The sequence below is a fragment of the Microcebus murinus genome, chromosome 23 (genome assembly GCF_040939455.1).
Source record: "Microcebus murinus isolate Inina chromosome 23, M.murinus_Inina_mat1.0, whole genome shotgun sequence".
Taxonomy (NCBI): Eukaryota; Metazoa; Chordata; class Mammalia; order Primates; family Cheirogaleidae; genus Microcebus; species Microcebus murinus.
The window spans coordinates 31,291,742-31,310,873 of NC_134126.1; the positions used below are offsets into that span (position 1 = coordinate 31,291,742).

Here is a 19,132-nt window from a genome sequence, read left to right on the forward strand (position 1 = left end):
CCATGTCACTAAAAATTCTTCCTAAACATCATTTTCAGTAGATGTCATCATAGTCCATTGTATGGCTGTGTTGACCCGTTTGCCTATATTTGGACATTTACACGGTTCCTAGTAAATATACTTTCCAAGGCCCCAAACAGATCCCCAGAGCCTCGGCACAGCTCCTTCCCTTGGCCTCTGGCACCCATCCCCGGAGAGACAGAGCCGGCCAAGCAGATGATAAATACAACTGTTAACACACTCTTCCCCCAGCTGAGCCGTGCGGCCAGACAGGGAAACAAAACTCCGAAAGGAGAGAAAGGACTCACTGGCACGGGGGGCGAAGGGACCGAGGGTCAGCTCACCATGCAGACACTACGCAGCCCCGGGAAACAAGAGGACACACAGGTTATTTTTTAGAAGATCAAGTTCTTGGTGTTGGACTATCCGCCAAGCAGGGCTGAGCCCACCTCCCTGTCACTGTGAGCCCCGGGGGGATGCGTCCGTTTGCACGCACCGTGGGTGCAGCAGGCGTGCCCGGTTTCCCTCCGTCTTGGGAGGGGAGACTTGTTACTACTTAAAAAGGAAACCAAGGCTCCAGCCTCGGAACACTTCAGGTCTAGGGGGGCTGTCGAGCAGGGAAGGTCAACTAGTTCGTCCTCCGGCTTCGGAGGGCCCCGTCCCAAAGACGTCCCATACCGGCAGCACGCCACAACCAGAGCCGCACTCCACCAGGCCTCGGGGCAAAGTAATTTTCCCCTTCCGAGAAAATGAGCAAGAGGGTATCTCACACCAAGCCCGTACGTAGGTGAGCGCTCAGTGGCTGTCGTGGGCCATCCCACAATAAGCCCCGGCTCGTCCAGGCCCAGTGATATTAATGACAGAACCTGACACCTCGCACCTGTGCCGAGCGCGCCGCGCTTCTGCGCGGTTATCTCATTCGAGCCCCCGTCAGCCTTGCAGGGGGAATTGGGTGGGCAGGCCTTAATCTGCTCGACAGATGAAGAAACTGAAGCTTTAGAGGTCACCCAGCTGGTGGCCTAGGAGGGTCTTCAACACTTTCTTTCGACATCACATTGCAACAAACCGTGCATAATTTAACAGAAAACAAAACAAAACAAAACAAAAACGATCTGTCCCTCCGGCCTTCTTTTTTGGACCTCCACTTAAAGGAGAGATGCATTTGTTCACTCGGCATTCCTGAATCACCCACTGTATGCCCGGTTCCAGGATGGGAGCGGCTCGGTCCCGTGGCTGTCTCAGCAGGTGGCTCTCCTGCCACTGTGCTCCTGTGCTGCCCTCCATAGACCCCAGGGAACAGCTGGCAGGAAGCACTCGTGCCTGGTGGAATCCTGGTGCCCCGGCTCCTGCCCAGCCTTCCCCTCGAGACTCCCTCGCCTGGCTTCTCTGCCGCCTCACACTGGCCACTTTCTCCCGCCTTGAGGCCCTTCTCCCGCGCCTTGCCATGGAAGAGGCTTTGCTCTCCCGGCTTGCCTCTCCCCGGCGGCACTGGGGCCCATCACGCAGGCCCTGTGTCATTTAGGGTTTTGGGTTTTTTTTTTGCTCTCCACGAATGGAATAGACCTGGCCCACACGGGAAGTGACAGCCGCCCTCGCTCAGCCGCGCCGTTGGATGTGGCTGTGTTGAAATGCGGCCATTGTGACTTCACATGGGCTGTGGCTGGAAAATTCACACTGGATTTCAAAGACTTAGCAGGGAAAAAGAGAATGGAAACTATCTTAACAATTTTATATTGATTACGTGTTGAAGTGATACTATTCCCAAAGTGCCAGGATTACTGGCAGCAGCCAACCATGCCTGGCCCCTTTTACATTTTTAAATTTAAATTTTTTAGAATTAAAAAAAATTTTTATTGAGACATAATTCACATACTACAAAGTTCACGCTTTTAAAGTGTGCAATTCAGTGGGTTTTTTTTTTTTAGCATATTCACAAAATGATACAATCAACACCACTACCTAATTTCAGCATATTTTCGTCACCCCCAAAAGAAACCGTTCATCAGCTGCCACTACTTACTTCCCCTTCCCCCAGGCCCTGGCAACCACGGATCTACTGTCTGACTGTGTGGCCTTGCCTATTTTGGACATTCCGTATAAATAGAATCATACTATGTGTGGTTCTTTGGATCTGGCTTCTTTCAATTATCATATTGTCATTTATTATATATCATGGTACTTTATTCCTTTTTATGGCTGAATAGTATTCTGTTGTATGGATATACCACATTTTTTACCCATTTATCAGTTAATGGACATTTGGGTGATTTCCACTTTGTGGCTATCATGAGTGATGTTGTAGTGAACATTTGTGCATATGTTTTTGTATGGACGTATATTTTCAATTCTCTTGGGCACATATCTAGGCATGGAATTGCTGGGTCATATGGCAACTCTATGTTTAACTTTTTGAGAAACTGACAGACTGTTTTCCAAAGTGGGTGCCCCATTTATATTCTTACCAGCAAGGTCCGAGAGTTCCAGTTTCTCCATATCCTTGTCAACACTTATTGTCTGCTTTTTTATTATAGACACCTAGTAGCTGTGAAGTCTGTCTCATTGTGGTTTTGCCAGTCTCAAAGGAAATAGGTTTTAGTTCATTAAATAATATGGCGATTTCCTTGCTCCTATTCCTTAAATCCCTTTCGTCTTTCCTTTTTTTTCTTTTTTTTGAGACAGAGTCTCACTCTGTTGCCCAGGCTAGAGTGAGTGCTGTGGCATCAGCCTAGCTCACAGCAACCTCAAACTCCTGGGCTCAGGCGATCCTCCTGCCTCAGCCTCCCGAGTAGCTGGGACTACAGGCATGAGCCACCATGCCCAGCTCATTTTTTCTATATATATTAGTTGGCCAATTAATTTCTTTCTATTTATTTTTTTTTTTTTTCGGGAGGTCATTAGGTCATGATCTTTCTATTTATAGTAGAGACGGGGTCTCGCTCTTGCTCAGGCTGGTTTCGAACTCCTGACCTTGAGCAATCCGCCCACCTTGGCCTCCCAGAGTGCTAGGATTACAGGCGTGAGCCACCGCTCCCGGCCCTTTCATCTTTCTGATGACTTACTTTTCAGAGTCACCATATTTACTTTTGTGGTTTTCATTGCTACTTTTACACTCATGACTCCCAAACCTACATCTCAAACACAAATCTCTAGCCTGGGTGACAGAGCGAGACCCTGTCTCAAAAAAAAAAAGAAAAGGTTTAGTGGCCTGGAAAGGTGGGGAATGGCAGGTGGTGTAGCAGGACGCTGCTTGGTGGCTCCCTGGAGGTGTGTAGTAGGGTACCAGAGAGTTATGCCCTAGACTCTGCCCTGTCCAATGGGCATAAAGATCCAGAAGGCATGCCTACTAGATTTGCAGATTATCTGAAGCTGAGAGGAACAGTGGGCACTTTAATTTATTTATTTTAAACAATTTTTTTTTGTAGAGATGGAGTCTTGCTATGTTGCTCAGGCTGGTCTCGAATTTCTGGCCTCAAGTGATCCTCCCACCTCAGCCTCCCAACGTGCTGGGATTATAGGAATGAACCACCAGGCCTGACCTGCAATGAGCTTTTAAATAGCAGAACTAGGATCCTAGAAAGTTCTGGTTGGGCTGGAATGACGCGCTTAGTCTAAGAGATGAACTTTTCTGGCCTACAGAAGAACAGCCTCAGGGAGAGGGCATAATAAATCTCAAATAGACAGAGAGCGCTCATATAGAAGAGAAGGGGTAGCCTTGTTTTGTATGGCCCCAGGGACGTAACCAGAGCCAGAAGGGCCTTCCGAGATAGAGTCAGCTTAAAGAAGAAGAAGAAGGAAAAAGCTTGGCTTCTTCAGGAAGAACTGAGCTCCCTGTCACTGGACATGTTCAAGCACAAACTGCTTGGTAGGGACGCTGTGGGTAGGACTGAAATATTTGCATTTCATCTCAGCAAATATTTATTAATTGCAAAGTGCTCTGCCAGGCCCAGCACTGAGGATCAAAATAAGGTCGGTCCTTGCCGTCCAGTGGCTCAGCGTGGCCGTAAGTGCAGAGGTGGCCCAGCGCTCGGCCTGGGCAGGGCACAGAGGAGGGGCTCCCGGCCGGGGGCTGGGTGAGGGCCGGGGAGGGGACCCTGGGCCGAGTGTCGATAGACCATCAAGAGGGAGCGACTGAGGGCAGGGGTGCCATGGCCAAAGACGGAGAAGGCAGGAAGGCGGAGATCTGCTCCACCCGACATCCTCTGCTCCTGTCTTTCTATCAAGCTGGCTACAGACTGTGTAGGACCCAGTGCAAAAAGAAATTTGGACTAGGGGCCACTGGAGGGCCCCTGTTCAAGAATTATTAAGACTTTCAATTAAAGTGAAAGCTCAGAGACTGCAGAGCATCAAACTGAGCATCGGGCTTTTCTGCGCATGGGGCCTTGTGGGACTCCCGGGGTCAAGCTCCCACGAAGCTGGCCCTGATGAGGCGTTTTAGCCTTTCCTGTTGAGAGCACAGGAGGGGGAGTGCGTGCGAGCCAGGGCCCTGCTCACAGCCCCGGGCAGCCAGAGAACAGCATGTTCCTCCTGCGACCCCCCGGGACCTGAGTGGGACCCGGCGCTCTGGGACAGGCAGCGTGCGCTGGTGCAGATCTTTGCAGCGCCGTCCAGACTGGCCTGGGTTCTCGTCCGGGCCGGGGCGAGGTGGAGAAGCAGAACGTACCGGCCAGGCGTTTCAGAGAGCAGAGGGCTAAAGCGACTTGTTTGTCTCTCCAGAGAGATTTCTTGGTTTCTCCAAAAATGGGGTTTGCTACAAGCTTCCCAGTATGAGTCACCAGACCAGCTGGCAAGACTTTTAGGTCTGCAGAGAGCACTGGAGCCGAGCCTCCCTCGGCAGCGAGCATCTGCCACCAGGGCCTTCCGCCCCCGGAGAGGGGCTCTTCACAGGCCCCAGACAGAGAGCAGAGCGGCGCGGCCCGAGTCTCGCCAGCGCAGAACCCCTCTGCCGTCCTCTACCTGCACTAAAACACAGAAGTTGGGGGCAGGAGCAGGGCCCAGCCATGCGAGTTTGCCCACCGTCCCTGTCTTTTCCAGAGGATGCCTTTGCTCCCCTCCACCTGCAAGGGCAGCGCAGGCACTGAGATGGTGGTGCTCGCTCCCTGTGTGAAGCCCCATCTCCTGCGGGACTGCGTCAGAAAATCTTCCCAGGCCCCTAAACCACCGCCCGGCTGCCATTGCACCAGCCATCTCACCCCAGTTCATCCTGGGCTGTGAAAACGAGCTGTGGCATTTCTGTTTACACTGGAGTTGGAGGCAGTGCCCAAGACCCTCTGGGCCTCCGCTCAGCTCTGATATTTATGGCTGGGGCTGGCTTCGTGATTGCAATCGCTGGAACAGAGCCCGGTGAGGGGTGGGCTGGGTGGCAGGTCCAGGGCACAGCACAGCTAGGCTGGCACAGAGCAGCTTGATGGGGGCTCATCACGGGCCTCCCCACATCCATCCCTCCATCCCCTCCCCCTGCACCATGGCCCCAGGGATCTCGGTGTTTTGTCTTGTTTTGACTTTGCTATGAAATCAAATTATTATTATTTTTTTTGAGACAGAGTCTTGCTTTGTTGCCCAGGCTAGAGTGAGTGCCGTGGCGTCAGCCTAGCTCACAGCAACCTCAGACTCCTGGGCTCAGGCAATCCTCCTGCCTCAGCCTCCTGAGTAGCTGGGACTACAGGCGTGAGCCACCATGCCCGGCTAATTATTTCTATATATATATTAGTTGGCCAATTAATTTCTTTCTATTTATAGTAGAGACGGGGTCTCGCTCTTGCTCAGGCTGGTTTTGAACTCCTGATCTCGAGCAATCCGCCTGCCTTGGCCTCCCAGAGTGCTAGGATTACAGGCGTGAGCCACCACTCTTGGCTGAAATCAAATTATTAAAAGACGATTTTTTTCTTTCTTTTAAATAAAACAACCTTTGTTGTTTTGTTCTGATCACAAAAGTAGCTCAGACATTAGACACTTGTTTTAAAAACAGCAATTGTCACTTCACATCACATGGCAAGGTAAAATCCAGATGGATTAAAAGTCTCAGCTAAAACCTCTCTCGGTATAGAGTAAGAGTTTGCCAGGAACAAAGGGGAAGGAAGAGCTTTCTGAGTGGTGAGAATGTCACAGCAGAGGCCCGGAGGCCGGGCTCCCTCCAGGGGCTGAGAGTTGATGGGGGCTGCCTGGCAGTTGTAGGGAGGAGGCCAGGAGTTTTGAGACCAGCTGGGCAACATAGCAAGACCCCATCTCTAAAAAAATTTTTTTTTCTTTTTAATTAGCTGGGATTGGTGATATGCACCTATAGTCCTAGCTACTCGGAAGGCTAAGACAGGAGGATTGCTTGATCTCAAGAGTTAGAGCATGCAGTGAGCTGTGATTGCACCACTGTACCCCAGCCTTGGCAGCAGACCAAGACCTTATCTCTAAAAAAAAAAAAAAACCACACACACACAAAGTGATATGGATGAGACTAATTTCCATGGACGGTTGGGGGTGAGGTGGGATTGTGTTGGATTGTAGAATGGGTGGGGATAGGACACTCTGAGGAGGTTCTGGTGTAAGGAAGGCTAGAGCTAGAGGGCGGCCCATGGGAGGGACCGAGGGGCTGACAGCCAGGAGGGATGGGGTGGGTCTAAAGGGCGGTAGGAAGGAGCCAGGAAAGAGGGAGGGGTCGGGGCTGGGGGAGGGATGCGGAAGCACAAGGTGGGAGGAGGAGGAGTGGGCGCCAGAGCCCCTGGGCAGGAGCGGAGGGACAGGGAAAGGACGTGAGCCTGGAGGTGCATTTGTAGGAGTGACAGCAGGAAGTCTCCCGCTCCTCCTCCTCGTTGTTTTCTGTCATCCCGGGAAGAAATTAGAGGGGACCATCTGCTGGGAACGTGGGTGGGGTGGGAGGAGAGATGCAAGGAGGAGGGAGAGGGATGGAGTGGGTGCTGTGGAGAACCGGGGAGAGCTGACTAGGGAGACTAGGCCGTATTGACAGCCCCCTTTTATCGAAGACTTCCTGTGCATTCCGGGCTGTTGCAAGTGCTCCACCCAGAGCACCTCATGGAAGGCTCCGGCAGCCTGTAAGGGACGGTGGCCCCGTTTCACAGATGGGAGGGGCCGGTTGACCTGCCCACCCCGGGTAAGAGCAGAGCGGGCACCCCGCGTTCTCGCTCAGCGCCGAGCCCCAGTGGGACGGTGAGGGCCAGGCCCGCAGCGGGCGGTGGTGGCACCACGCAGAGGAGGGCTGCTTCCCCCGCGGCCCAGCAGCCTGGGAGGGGCCCCACGGGACGGAGCCCTGGCCGGTGATGTGACCGGGGTTGAGGACACTGGCGAGACGGTGACGGAAGGGCCGGACAGCACAGGGGGTGAAGCAGTCGGGCGGGTGGGGGAGGGAAGTCAGAATCTGGGTCTCGTTCCAGCAGTTGCACTTCTGGGTAGCACCCCAAGAGTTGAGAGCAAGAACCCAGATATCGATGTGCACACACGCGTCCATGGCAGCTTTATTCACAAGAGGCAAAACCAGCCAGTGGCCAGCGATGGACGGAGGGACACACAGCTGCGGTGTGCTCATACGATGGAGTACTACTCAGCCTTAAAGAGGAAACAAATTTGGACTGTACACTTTGGGAGTGTCCCCGTTTTGTAGGTGGCATTCTCCACCGAGGACTTAAGTCTCACTCCTGCCCACGTGCATTCCTCAGCAACGACAGCGTCAGCAGGGATCTGGGTGCAAATCCAGGGTTAAGGAGACTCCGGCCTTGTCCTGAAAGATCGTGTTTCTAGTAGTGGCCCAGAGAAATGCCACTAAAGAAACTAGCTGATGGGCCGGGTGCGGTGGCTCATGCCTGCGATCCTAGCACTTTGGAAGGCCGAGGTGGGAGGATCGTTTGAACTCAGGAGTTGGAGACCAGCCTGAGCAAGAGCGAGACCCTGTCTCTACGAGAAATAGAAAACTTAGCCGGGTGTGGTGGCACGAGCCTGTAGTGCCAGCTACTCAGGAGGCTGAGGCAGGAGGCTCGCTTGAGACCATTGCAGCTGTGAGCGAGGCTGACGCCACGGCACTCTAGCTGGGCCGACAGAGTAAGACTGTCGCCAAAAAAAAAAGAAAAAGAAAAAAAGAAAGTAGCTAATGGAGGGCAGTTCTGGGGATTGCGTCTTAGCCTAAAGTTCACAAGTCTGGGCTCTGCTGAGACAAACTTGACCTCCTTCCAGCTGCTCAGTCCTTTGGGAAAAGCGTAAGGGTGGAGAATAAAACGGGGGCCAGCCCCTACCCGCCGGCTTCCCACCTCTGGCCCAGCGGGCTGGGCTTCTCCCTGTTTACTGCGTTCCTTTCAGGAACGGCAGTGCTCCGGCCACCCTCTTCAAGGTCGTGGCCTGTTTTGCGGGCCGCCGGGGACCGAGGAGAACTTCCCAGTGCGGACTCAGGGAAGTTTAACATCGACGCGGTGTGCCCTCCAGTCCTACCCGGTCTGCTCCCAGCTCCAGCGGGGAGGGCGGGGGTCTGGAGAGCCACCAGCTGAGGGCACAACCGGGACGGGCGCACATGGGGCCCTGGGCCCTGAGTGCACGCCTGTCTGAGGCTTGGCCTCCGCGGGAGAGGCGTGCGTAGCTCACGTGCTCTGCGACGGGCCCGCTGACAGGCCGAGCCCTGGGCTGCCTGTTAGAGTGGAGGAGTCACACGCACCGTCCTCCCAGTAGTCCTCCCCGGCCCTTTCCGCCCCACGCCCGCTCACCTCCCCCGGCCAGCCTGCCCTCGCCTCGGCGCCCGGCTTCTCCTCCTGCCCTGCTCACCAAGCCCCTGCTGGCCTAACTGCTGCTGGGGTCAGGGGTCAGGGGTCAGGGGGTGGCTCTGGGGGCCGGGTAAGAAGTCTGGGCCAGGCTGGGGTCCAGGCTTCCCAAATCTACGCCACACGGAGCCTGGTGCCGGCATGTCAGCCTTGGGCTGCGTCTCTGACGGTGTTGAATGGCGTGGGAGCGCGCCCCTTCCCCTCCAGCGTCAGCCTCAGATGGTACCGTTTTTATTCGGCCTTCATTTATTTGTGTCCATTGCCTTATTCTGCAAACCTTCCTGACCTTCATCAACCCAAGCTAATATTTGGCTTTATTCAGTGGATGGCATCCCCTCGCTCACTCACTCACTCACTGGACAACTATCAGGCTGGGCACCGTGGCTCACGCCTGTAACCCTAGCACTCTGGGAGGCCAAGGTGGGAGGATTGCTCGAGCTCAGGAGTTCAAGACCAGCCTGAGCAAGAGCGAGACCCCGTCTCTACTAAAAATAGAAAGAAATTAACTGACCCACTAAAAATACACAGAAAAAATTAGCCAGGCATGGTGGCGCATGCCTGTAGTCCCAGCTACTCGGGAGGCTGAGGCAGGAGGATTGCTTGAGCCCAGGAGTCTGAGGTTGCTGTGAGCTAGGCTGACGCCACGGCACTCACTCTAGCCCGGGCAACAGAGTGAGACTCTGCCTCAAAAAAAAAAAAAAGAAAAGAAAATACAAAGGAAACAATGGAAAAGGAAGACCAGGAGACACAAGTGCAGGTCACGGAACGTGAAGGGCCCTGGCTGCCACCAGCCATCCCTGAAAGGGCTCTCGCTCTGTTGAGCTTTCTCTTGCGGAGACTGGAGCCTCACCAAGCTCTGCGGACGGCAGCGCTGAGGGGTAAATCACACAGATGACTTGTGTAAACTCAGCTCGGTGTCTCACACCTTGTAAACACTGCATGCTGGCTGCGGATGCCGTTATTAGCGTTCTCGTGTCGGTGCCGGGCGGCTGGGGTGCAGGGCCTCTCTGGACTGGGCGTTCAGGTGGCCGACGGCTTAGCGTGCAGCCCCACGTACACAAGTCAGTGCAACATACGAGTTCAAAGTTCAGACTCCAGAGCCCGAGAACCTGAACTTGAATCCTTGCTTCATCATGCAACCGCTGTGTGATCTTGCGCTTCCGTTTCTTCTTCTGCAAAATGGGGACCATAATACTCACTGCCCCTCGGCGTTGCCCAGAGCAGTGAGTGTGTGAGAGGCCGTGGAGCGGCGTGTCAGTGGCGCTCGCTGAGGTTGCTACTGTCAGAAAAGGAGTGGGCCCCTGCTCCGATGAGGGGCGAGGTGTTAGGGCGCTGTCGGGAGGCTCCTCGCACCGAGCACCTGCGAAAGGGGTTAACACGGCCGTAGAACCTGCCCTCGCAGGTGGATGGGCACCAGGGCTGGGGACCACGCCTAAATACGGGCTCCGAGCTGTGAAACGAGTTCCTGCCGTTCTAGAGTTCCTCTGGTGTCTTCACTGGGCAGGAGCGACGGCCATTCCCAGACCACCTGGCCATCCTCGGACGTTCTGCCAGGCGCTGGAGCCGTGTGCACCCCCGGGAGTCGCCGCACATGCTCACAGGGGGGCTGGCTCCTGGCGTGCACCCAGGCGCCAGAGAGAGGTCACGCAGGGTGGGGACCGGGCAGCAGGAGGCGTCTGGGATGCCTGCAGGAGCATGGCTTTTCTTAGCTCTGTGACCGCATGGGCCTTGGCTTCTCTGCTCAGAGCCTACCAGGTACACACGTTCCCCTGCGGGGGGGGGGGGGGGCGTAGATGACCCTTCTGAAGCCCTGAGCTGTGCCCAAATGGCCCGCACTCTTTTGGGGAACGAGGGGCACAAGTCCCCCGCGTCGCTTGGCGTGTGTGCTGGTGTGGGCTGGCTCTAGGACTGTCACCAGGGCTTCAGACTGGGAGCAGGGCCGGCCGGGAGCTCTGTGGGGCTCTGGCGTTGGGGGCCCATGCAGGGCACGTGTGGGGTCTCTCCGAGTCTGATGCTTCTCCATGTCTCACGGTCCCCATGTGGATTATTTGGGGATGGTGCCTTTGCTGTCATCGCCAACAAGCTCGTCACAGAGCACCTACGGTGTACAGACCCCCTTGCTGGGCCCCCGTATGCTCCCTCCTGCCGCGGTCAAGGGCTGGGCGCTCCAGCCACGCGGCCTAGCTGGTGAGCTCAGGAGAGGCAGTTCTGGAGCCCCATCGAATAATAAAGCCTTTGACCCCGAATTAGCGATTCTGTTTTGAGCGCCTGTCTCTTGGGGGATTAGCTGTACTCCAGTCACGGGCAGGAGTGAGCCCTTGCGTGGGTCTCTGTGCACAAGCCCTGGAAACTTCCAAAAAGTATGTTTTCAGAGATGTGAACTCCGAGGAGGTGAGGGTATACTCTCACCATTTCCTGTCTCCTTCCCCCTTCTCCAGCCCCGTCTCTGGAGTCTCAGTTTCCCCATACGCCCCTTATAGCCCAGAGGGTGCACAGAAGGGGCCCCTCAGAACTCACCCTGCCGAGGGCGGTGGAGACATGTCTCCCAGAGCAGAGGACTCTGCACGAGGGGAAGCAGGCACAGCATGACCTGGGAGGAGTCAGGACTGCGATGACAAAAGAAGGGGCTCACTGGGGGGTGCCGAGGCCTCGGCCCTGAGCCACTGCCGGGGGGCATTGAGGAACTGCAGTCTGGGGACGGCTGAGGAGGGACTGCCTGGCCTCTTTAGGAAATTGCATTGGTCCTGTGGCGGCCCTGAAGGGACACCCTTGGAGGAAGCAGCTTGCTCTGGGGTAGGGGGCACGTCCTCAGCACCCTCTGCTACATACACTCTGGTGTCAGTTCGTCCCCTTGTCTGCCACGTCCCCTAAATTGCAAGGGCAAGACCGTGTCTCATGTAGCACTGTGTCCCTAATATGGCATTTTTCTTTTTTTTTTTTTGAGACAGAGTCTCACTCTGTTTTCCAGGCTAGAGTGCCGTGGCGTCAGCCTAGCTCACAGCAGCCTCCAACTCCTGGGCTCAAGCAATCCTCCTGCCTCAGCCTCCCGAGTAGCTAGAACTGCAGGCACGCACCACCATGCCTGGCTAATTTTTTCTTTTTTCTTTTTTTTTAGCAGAGATGGGGTCTCCCTCTTGCTTAGGCTGGTCTTGAACTCCTGACCTCGAGTCATCCTCCTGCCTCAGCCTCCCAGAGTGCTAGGATTACAGGTGTGAGCCACCGCGCCCGGCCCCTAAAATGGCATTGATAGAAGCTTCCTGTGAGGGAGGCTGTGAAGCACGGATGAGCACGGCCCCCAGAAGGATTCTTGGTGGACTGGCTCTAGGGGACAGACCACAGGCCAGACACGGGGCCCAGCAAGCACAGGTCCCTGCAAGTGCTAGTTGGCCTCAAGCTGGGAGGGGATGAGGCTGCTTTGGGAAGCCTCCCCCTCCCTCACACCGATCCTATGGTGACAGAGGCAGGACGGAGTGGGAGAGGGACAGCCATCATCCCCACCAACAGAGGCAACTAGCATCTTTCTTCTTGCTGGAGAACAATGAAAGAGGTGGCACTCCACGTGGAGTAAGGCAGGACTCCCCTGGTCCCTGCTAGCCCAGCACCCCGCTGCCTGCCTTGCCTGCCACACCAGCCCTGTAAGGGAGCTGCCCTCCCAGGGGACCACGGGCAGGCCCTCCACCTGCGGCCCGCTCCTCTCTGCCCTCCCTTGCACAGACAGACGACACTGGCAGCTGCAGCGCCTGATATCAGGAAGTGCCTGGTGGCTGGAGGGAGCCGGGCCAGGGCCCCAGCCCTCCGCTTGGACAGCTCCATGGCAGACACTGGGGGACACTGGTGTGGGACCGGGAAGGACAGGTGGTAAGGGGTCTGGGCACTGGGATGTGGCACGTAGTTGCCCGGCACTTTTCCTGGGAAATGTAACTTTGATCCAGGAGAAACAAGACGTGGCCGCAAACGCTGTCTTCTAGTGAGCGCCAGACCCACACACCAGAGGCTGTCCGTGCCCTCAGGGACTTCAGCTAAGGCCTAGGAAGAGGGTCTACCAAAAGCAGAGCTGGGGACCCCACAGCCCCTGCTCCCAGCCTGGAACTTGAGTTGGGGGCACCAGGCAGCCCTGGGGGACCTGGCAGGGGTGGCATCGAGCCATCGGAGTCGGCACCACCGCAGCCTTGCTTTGGGAAAGGAAGGAATGCTCCTGAACTTCCTGAACTCAGGGCGGTGGCATCACGGGCGAGGGTGCAGGTGCTGCCGTCCGGCCCCGCCCTCTCTGGCTCTGCGCCCTCCTAGGCAGGTGGCTGCAAAGGGAACCTGCGAGCAAAGACTGTCCTGCGCCTTCCAGGCCCCGCTGGAGCAGTTCTCCCCAGGCCATCTGCGGCTGCCCGGGGCCGGGGTGGCTCTGCAGAGAGGAGATGTCCTCTCCGCAGGTGCTGAGTCACAGGAAGGAAAGGTGACCTGGGGCAGGGTCCGTGTGAGCTAGCGGGCATGGGGGGCCGGGTGCTCAGTGCAGCCCCTGCCCTCGGCAAGTTCTCGTGTTTAAGGCATTTCTGGATAGACAGTTCTTTTTTTCTCCCCCTTTGGCCATGGAGGTGGGGAAAGTTCTCTGCTCTGTTTAATGAGATGAGACTTCTAGAGGAAGCAGCATCAGAGGGCCCAAGGGCAGGGGAGGATGGTGTGTTCTGCCCTATCGAGGGCATGTCACTTGGATCCTGACTCCAGCCAGGGCCACAGGGCCTGGAGGAGGTGGGGACAGGAAGCTGCTGCTCACCTCTGAGCCTGATCGCTAGGTCCCTCAGTGTGTCCCAGGTCACTAGAGCTGTCTGGAAGGCATCCCTTCCATTCCCCCGCTTCTATGCGGGACACCCAAACCACCCCCGTGGGCTTCCCCTAACCCTAAAGCTTTTCCCAAGGAGAAAAAGTGATTATTGCTACTTGGGTCTCTTGTCCAGAGGCCTGTGGACCTTCACTCTATGGAAGTTCTTTGTTGTATCCAACCTAAGCCCCTCTTGCTCCACGGGACGAAAGGTCAAGTAAGGCTGCGAGACAGACACACAGGCAAAAAATAAACAAATAACCTCTGGAAGTCACCGGGATGTACCACCAGTTCTAGAAGCAAGAAGAAGCTGTCCCGGTCCCCCCCTCAGATAAGCACGAAGGAAACAGCTCTGCTATGTGCGGGGCTCTCAGCTCAACAGAGAGCCCAGCCCTGGGAGGGCTCGGCTCCTTCTCCTTTTAAGGCAACGTCTGAGCTCTCAGGGCTTCACGAGCTACAACAGGCCCCAGCCCCACTCATTCCTGGCTATTTGGAGGAAACTGATGATTAATCAGCCCTTTCCCTCCCTCCCCCAGCCTGTTTTTCATTAGGCTCTTTTTAGAGGGCTGGCACACCTCCCCAGGAACAGACACTGGGCAGAGCCTCACCAGCTGGGCCCCCAGCGCGGGGGAGTCCCTAGGAGGGAGTGGGGAGCGGTCCCGGGTGAGGACGAAGGGGAGAGGTCAGGATGTGGGGTGTCAGTGAAGGGAGAGGGTCAGCATGTTAGAAACCGAGTCCCGGCTGGCAGGTTCTGAATGGGAGCCCCGGGTCTGCAGGGGGCTGGGCAAGAGGGGGCGGCTGGGGGGTGGGGTCCTGTGACAGCAGGACACCCAGACACCTGGGATGCCGGGCAGGCAGAGAGGGGCTGCTTTGGCCCCGATGGGGAAGGTCAGGCACAATGACACTGACTGGTGGCAGCTGGCAAGACCATCAGGTCTGAAACCCAGGCTTTCCTGAACTTGCCCGGTGAAGCTGGTTAAGTCGTCATCTCTCTGGATCCCCAGTTTCCCTGGAAGCGAAGCCGTGAGCAGCAGGGGAACTCTGCAGAGGGCAGCCGGGCAGGGCCCAGTGGGCTTGAAAACCTCGCAGTGTGCTCATTTGGGCAAGAAAGGAAGAGAGGGGAAGAAGGAAGGAGTCTGCCCTGACGCCTAGTCCTCAGGCTCGGAGAGGCTGTTCCATCCAGCTTGTCACCTGCAAGCTCCCCAAGTGGGCGGCAGCTGTGAGGACACCACTCTTAATTTGGTGGCATTTGGGAGGGGGGAAATGGAATTCCCCGTGGGCTGAGGGCGGATCAGTATAAGAGCTTCCTGAAAGGGCTGACCCACCAGGCTTCCTCGTTTACAATCTGTTCCCATGCTCCTTGCTTTCTCTGCCTTTCAAACCGAGGTCCAGCAAAGCGACCGTCACTGCTGCTCCGGGGTGATCTGAAGGGTCAAAGCCGGTTCCCTGGGAGCCAGAGTGGGTGTGAGGGGAGTGCAGTGCGGCTGGACCCGGGGCCTTGGGGCAGGAGGCTAGGACAGACACATTCCAAGGCCCTGGCTCACCAGGCCCTGTGCCCCTTGGCTGCCTCTTGTGATTCTAGCAGAGGAGCCAAAGACTCTGGCTGCTAAATAAACCCAGGGGCCGGTCCCCAGTGGCATGTGTTTGCAGCGCAGGTACAAACTGTTTCCATGGGACCAGCTTCCCGCCCCTCCCTCTGCAGGGCTCTGTGGTCAAGGCGCCTGGAGGAGAGTGCTTTCCCTTTCTTCCTCCCCCTCCGCACACGCCTCCACTGGGCACCGCTGCGCACGCTTGCAAGACAGAAAACCCTTGCAACATCCAGACCGTAGTCTCTTCCTCCTAAACAACCATCGGGGAAGGACGTCACGGCATCCCTTTAAGTCCCAGCTGCTCTGGGGTCCCCATCACAGGGGGGCAGTTAAATCTAGTGTCTCATCTCAGGCAGTCCTGCTGCCTCCTCGGAGAAGCAAGGGCTCCAAAGCGGGGCTCAGAGCCGATGTGGCTTCGTGGAGGAAGGGACAGGGCCCCGTGCAGGTGCAGGGCGGCGCGTGCCGGGTGTAAGACTCCAGCCCCGGCGGCAGCTCAGCTGGCCCAGTTCCTCGGCCTCCCTCACCAACCTCTCAGTGTCTGGGTGGCCACGATGGGGTCACGGAACCTGAGATCTGGAATCGCTTCGTCAGCGGGCTCCTCACGGAGAGGTGCTTGTCCTTAGCAAAGGTTTTACTATAACATAGGGACGATACTGTGAATACTTTTAAAAGACACACATATTTGATGTTAAGGTATATCCTCTATTCTGTCTACCTTACTTTATAATTAGCTCCTTCTTAATTCGACGAGATGACCATAGTTGGTAGAATTTATAAATAGCCTTAATTGGTCAAATAAAATGTCAGCAACCCTGTGTTGATCTCCCCAACTTTTTTTTTTTTCCTTGCAAATGTATTGGCTTGCAGAATTCCGGTATCAGGACCGCTGCCCTACCCCTTAGAAGCAGGGCCGGGACCAGGGTGCGGGATGCGAGGCGCTCACTCACCTTAGGCACAGAGTGCAAGCGGCGGGCACCAAGACTCTCAGCGAGCAAGGCCACTGGTATTTTAATGCATATTTTTAAAAAACAGTAATGCAAAAATCATCCACGATGAACAGAAATGCAAAATTGTAAATAAAAGGCCAGGCGTGAGGCCGGGCGTGGTGGCTCACGCCTGTAATCCTAGCACTCTGGGAGGCCCAGGTGGGTGGATCGCTCGAGGTCAGGAGTTTGAAACCAGCCTGAGCAAGAGCGAGACCCCGTCTCTACTAAAAATAGAAAGAAATTAATTGACCCACTAAAAACGTATATATACAAAAAATTAGCCGGGCATGGTGGTGCATGCCTGTAGTCCCAGCTACTCGGGAGGCTGAGGCAGGAGGATCGCTTGAGCCCAGGAGTGTGAGGTTGCTGTGAGCTAGGCTGACACCACGGCACTCACTCTAGCCTGGGCAACAAAGCGAGACTCTGTCTCAAAAAAAAAAAAAAGTTGTAAGTAAAGACGAGGTCAGTGGTAGGGGCTTTTCCTTTTGCCTCAGGTTCCAGCGTGCTTAGGCGGGGCACGTTGGGAGCAGTCCCTCCTAGTCACCCACGACGGACGAGGGCAACGCCGGGCCTGAGAATGCTCTGGAAAAGGCACTGCCGCAGCCTCGCAGGTGCCCACTCCGGTGGCTCTCGACCCTGAGGCCTCGAGTCAGGCCTCGCTCTGTGGCTTGAGCCCAAGTCCCTGCTCTGCCGTCCTCAATGGGGACACCACGCCACCTCCCCAACACCGGCTGTCCTTCACCGGCCCAAGGGCAGTTATGTAAGCGCCCCCACTCGGCCCTACTCATCCCTCCCTCCGCAGCCAGCACTGCATGTTTATTTTTCTTTTCTGAATTCTTAGGAGAGCAAGCAAGCAGAGACCAAGACGGATGCCAAGAATGGAGAGGAAAGGGGCAAAGATGCCAGCAAAAAGTCCCTGGGCCCCAGACGGGACTCGGACCTGGGGAAGGAGCCAAAGAGGGGCGGTCTGAAGAAAAGCTTCTCCAGGGACAGGGACGAGGCCGAGGGCAGAAGCGGCGAGAAGCCCAGGGAGGAGAAGCCCATCCGGGGCATCGACAAGGGCCGGGTCCGGGCCGCGGTGGACAAGAAGGAGGCGGGGAAGGACGGGAGGGCGGAGGAGAGGACGGCGGCCACCAGGAAGGAGGAGGAGAAGAAAGCGGGCGACAGGAACATGGGCTGGAGCAGGGACAAGGACAAAAAGAGAGAGGAGACGAAGGAGGTGGCCAAGAAGGAGGACGGCGCGAGGGAGAAAGGGGAGAGCAGGAGCGCGGAGGGCAGAAGCGAGGACGACAAGGCGAGGAGAGCAGCTGGCAGCGCAGACGCGAAAAGGCAGGATGACGGGGCGAAGAGAGGCGCGGGGGGCGCGGGGGCAAGAAAGGAGGAAGAGAAAGTCAAGAAGGGTGAGTCCCGCCATGAGAAGGAAGCCAAGGGAGAGAGCCAGCCCGGCGCGGCAGAGGAGCAGGCCCCCGGCGGCCCCGCCAGGACCCCGGAAGCACCCGCCAGGGCGGAGGAGGAAGCGGCCCCCAGCATATTCGACGAGCCCCTGGAGCGGGTGAAGAACAACGACCCCGAGATGACCGAGGTGAACGTCAACAACGCGGACTGCATCACCAACGAGATCCTGGTGCGCTTTGCCGAGGCCCTGGAGTTCAACACGGTGGTCAAGGTGTTCGCCTTGGCCAACACGCGGGCGGACGACCACGTGGCCTTCGCCATCGCCATCATGCTCAAGGCCAACAAGACCATCACCAGCCTCAACCTGGACTCCAACCACATCACGGGCAAAGGCATCCTGGCCATCTTCCGGGCCCTGCTCCAGAACAGCACGCTGACCGAGCTGCGCTTCCACAACCAGCGGCACATCTGCGGCGGCAAGACCGAGATGGAGGTCGCCAAGCTGCTCAAGGAGAACACCACGCTGCTCAAGCTGGGCTACCACTTCGAGCTGGCCGGGCCCCGCATGACGGTCACCAACCTGCTCAGCCGCAACATGGACAAGCAGCGGCAAAAGCGGCTGCAGGAGCAGAGGCAGGCGCAGGGAGCCGGCGGGGAAAGGAAGGATCGGCTGGAGGTGCCCAAGGCGGGGGCCCTGGCCAAGGGCTCCCCCAAACCTTCACCCCAGCCGTCTCCAAAGCCCTCGCCAAAGAACTCGCCCAAGAAAGGGGGCGCCCCGGCCGCCCCACCCCCACCGCCCCCTCCCTTGGCTCCACCCCTTATCATGGAGAACCTGAAGAACTCACTGTCACCGGCGACCCAGAGGAAGATGGGAGACAAAGTCCTCCCTGCCCAGGAGAAGAATTCTCGCGACCAGCTACTGGCCGCCATCCGCTCCAGCAACCTCAAGCAGCTCAAGAAGTTAAGTAGTCCCGGGCAGGAGCCGGCAGGGCCGGGGCTGGGCAGGGGAGGGGTGCGGGGGGCAGGGCTGCAAAGGGAGTGCACACGGAGGTGTTCCCGGCTGCAAGCCATACACAGATGCCCAGGGGACTTCAGGTCACCTCATCCAGCCTCCTGCCTCCAGGCAGGCCACACCTGAACCTCCCTTGGGGTGAGACTCCAGCCTTCCTTTAGGGGCTTCCTTTGGCCTCTCTCTCCACACTTCTTTTATTATTTTTTTTTATTTTTTTGAGACAGAGTCTCACTCTGTTGCCCAGGCTAGAGTGACGTGGCGTCAGCCTAGCTCACAGCAACCTCACACTCCTGGGCTCAAGCGATCCTCCTGCCTCAGCCTCCCAAGCAGCTGGGACTACAGGCATGCACCACCATGCCCGGCTAATTTTTTCTATATATTTTTAGTTGGCAAATTAATTTCTTTCTTTTTTTTAGTAGAGAAGGTGGTCTCACTCTTGCTCAAGTTGGTTTTGAACTCCTGACCTCGAGCGATCCGCCCGCCTAGGCCTCCCAGAGTGCCAGGATTACAGGCGTGAGCCACCGCTCCTGGCCTCACTCCACACTTCTGACTACACCACCCTGAGTCACACCTGTTCCTCCTTGCAATGGAGA

General features: G+C 56.6%; 1 protein-coding gene across 1 annotated transcript in view; it reads left to right on the plus strand.

The window, feature by feature from the left end:
* The window catches only part of LMOD1 (leiomodin 1), a 35,451-nt gene that overhangs the window by 15,663 nt on the left and 656 nt on the right, over positions 1-19,132 (plus strand). The window contains exon 2 of the mRNA XM_075997002.1: positions 16,974-18,492. Coding sequence (XP_075853117.1) covers positions 16,974-18,492 — 1,519 coding nt within the window. The remainder of the gene's footprint in view (positions 1-16,973; positions 18,493-19,132) is intronic.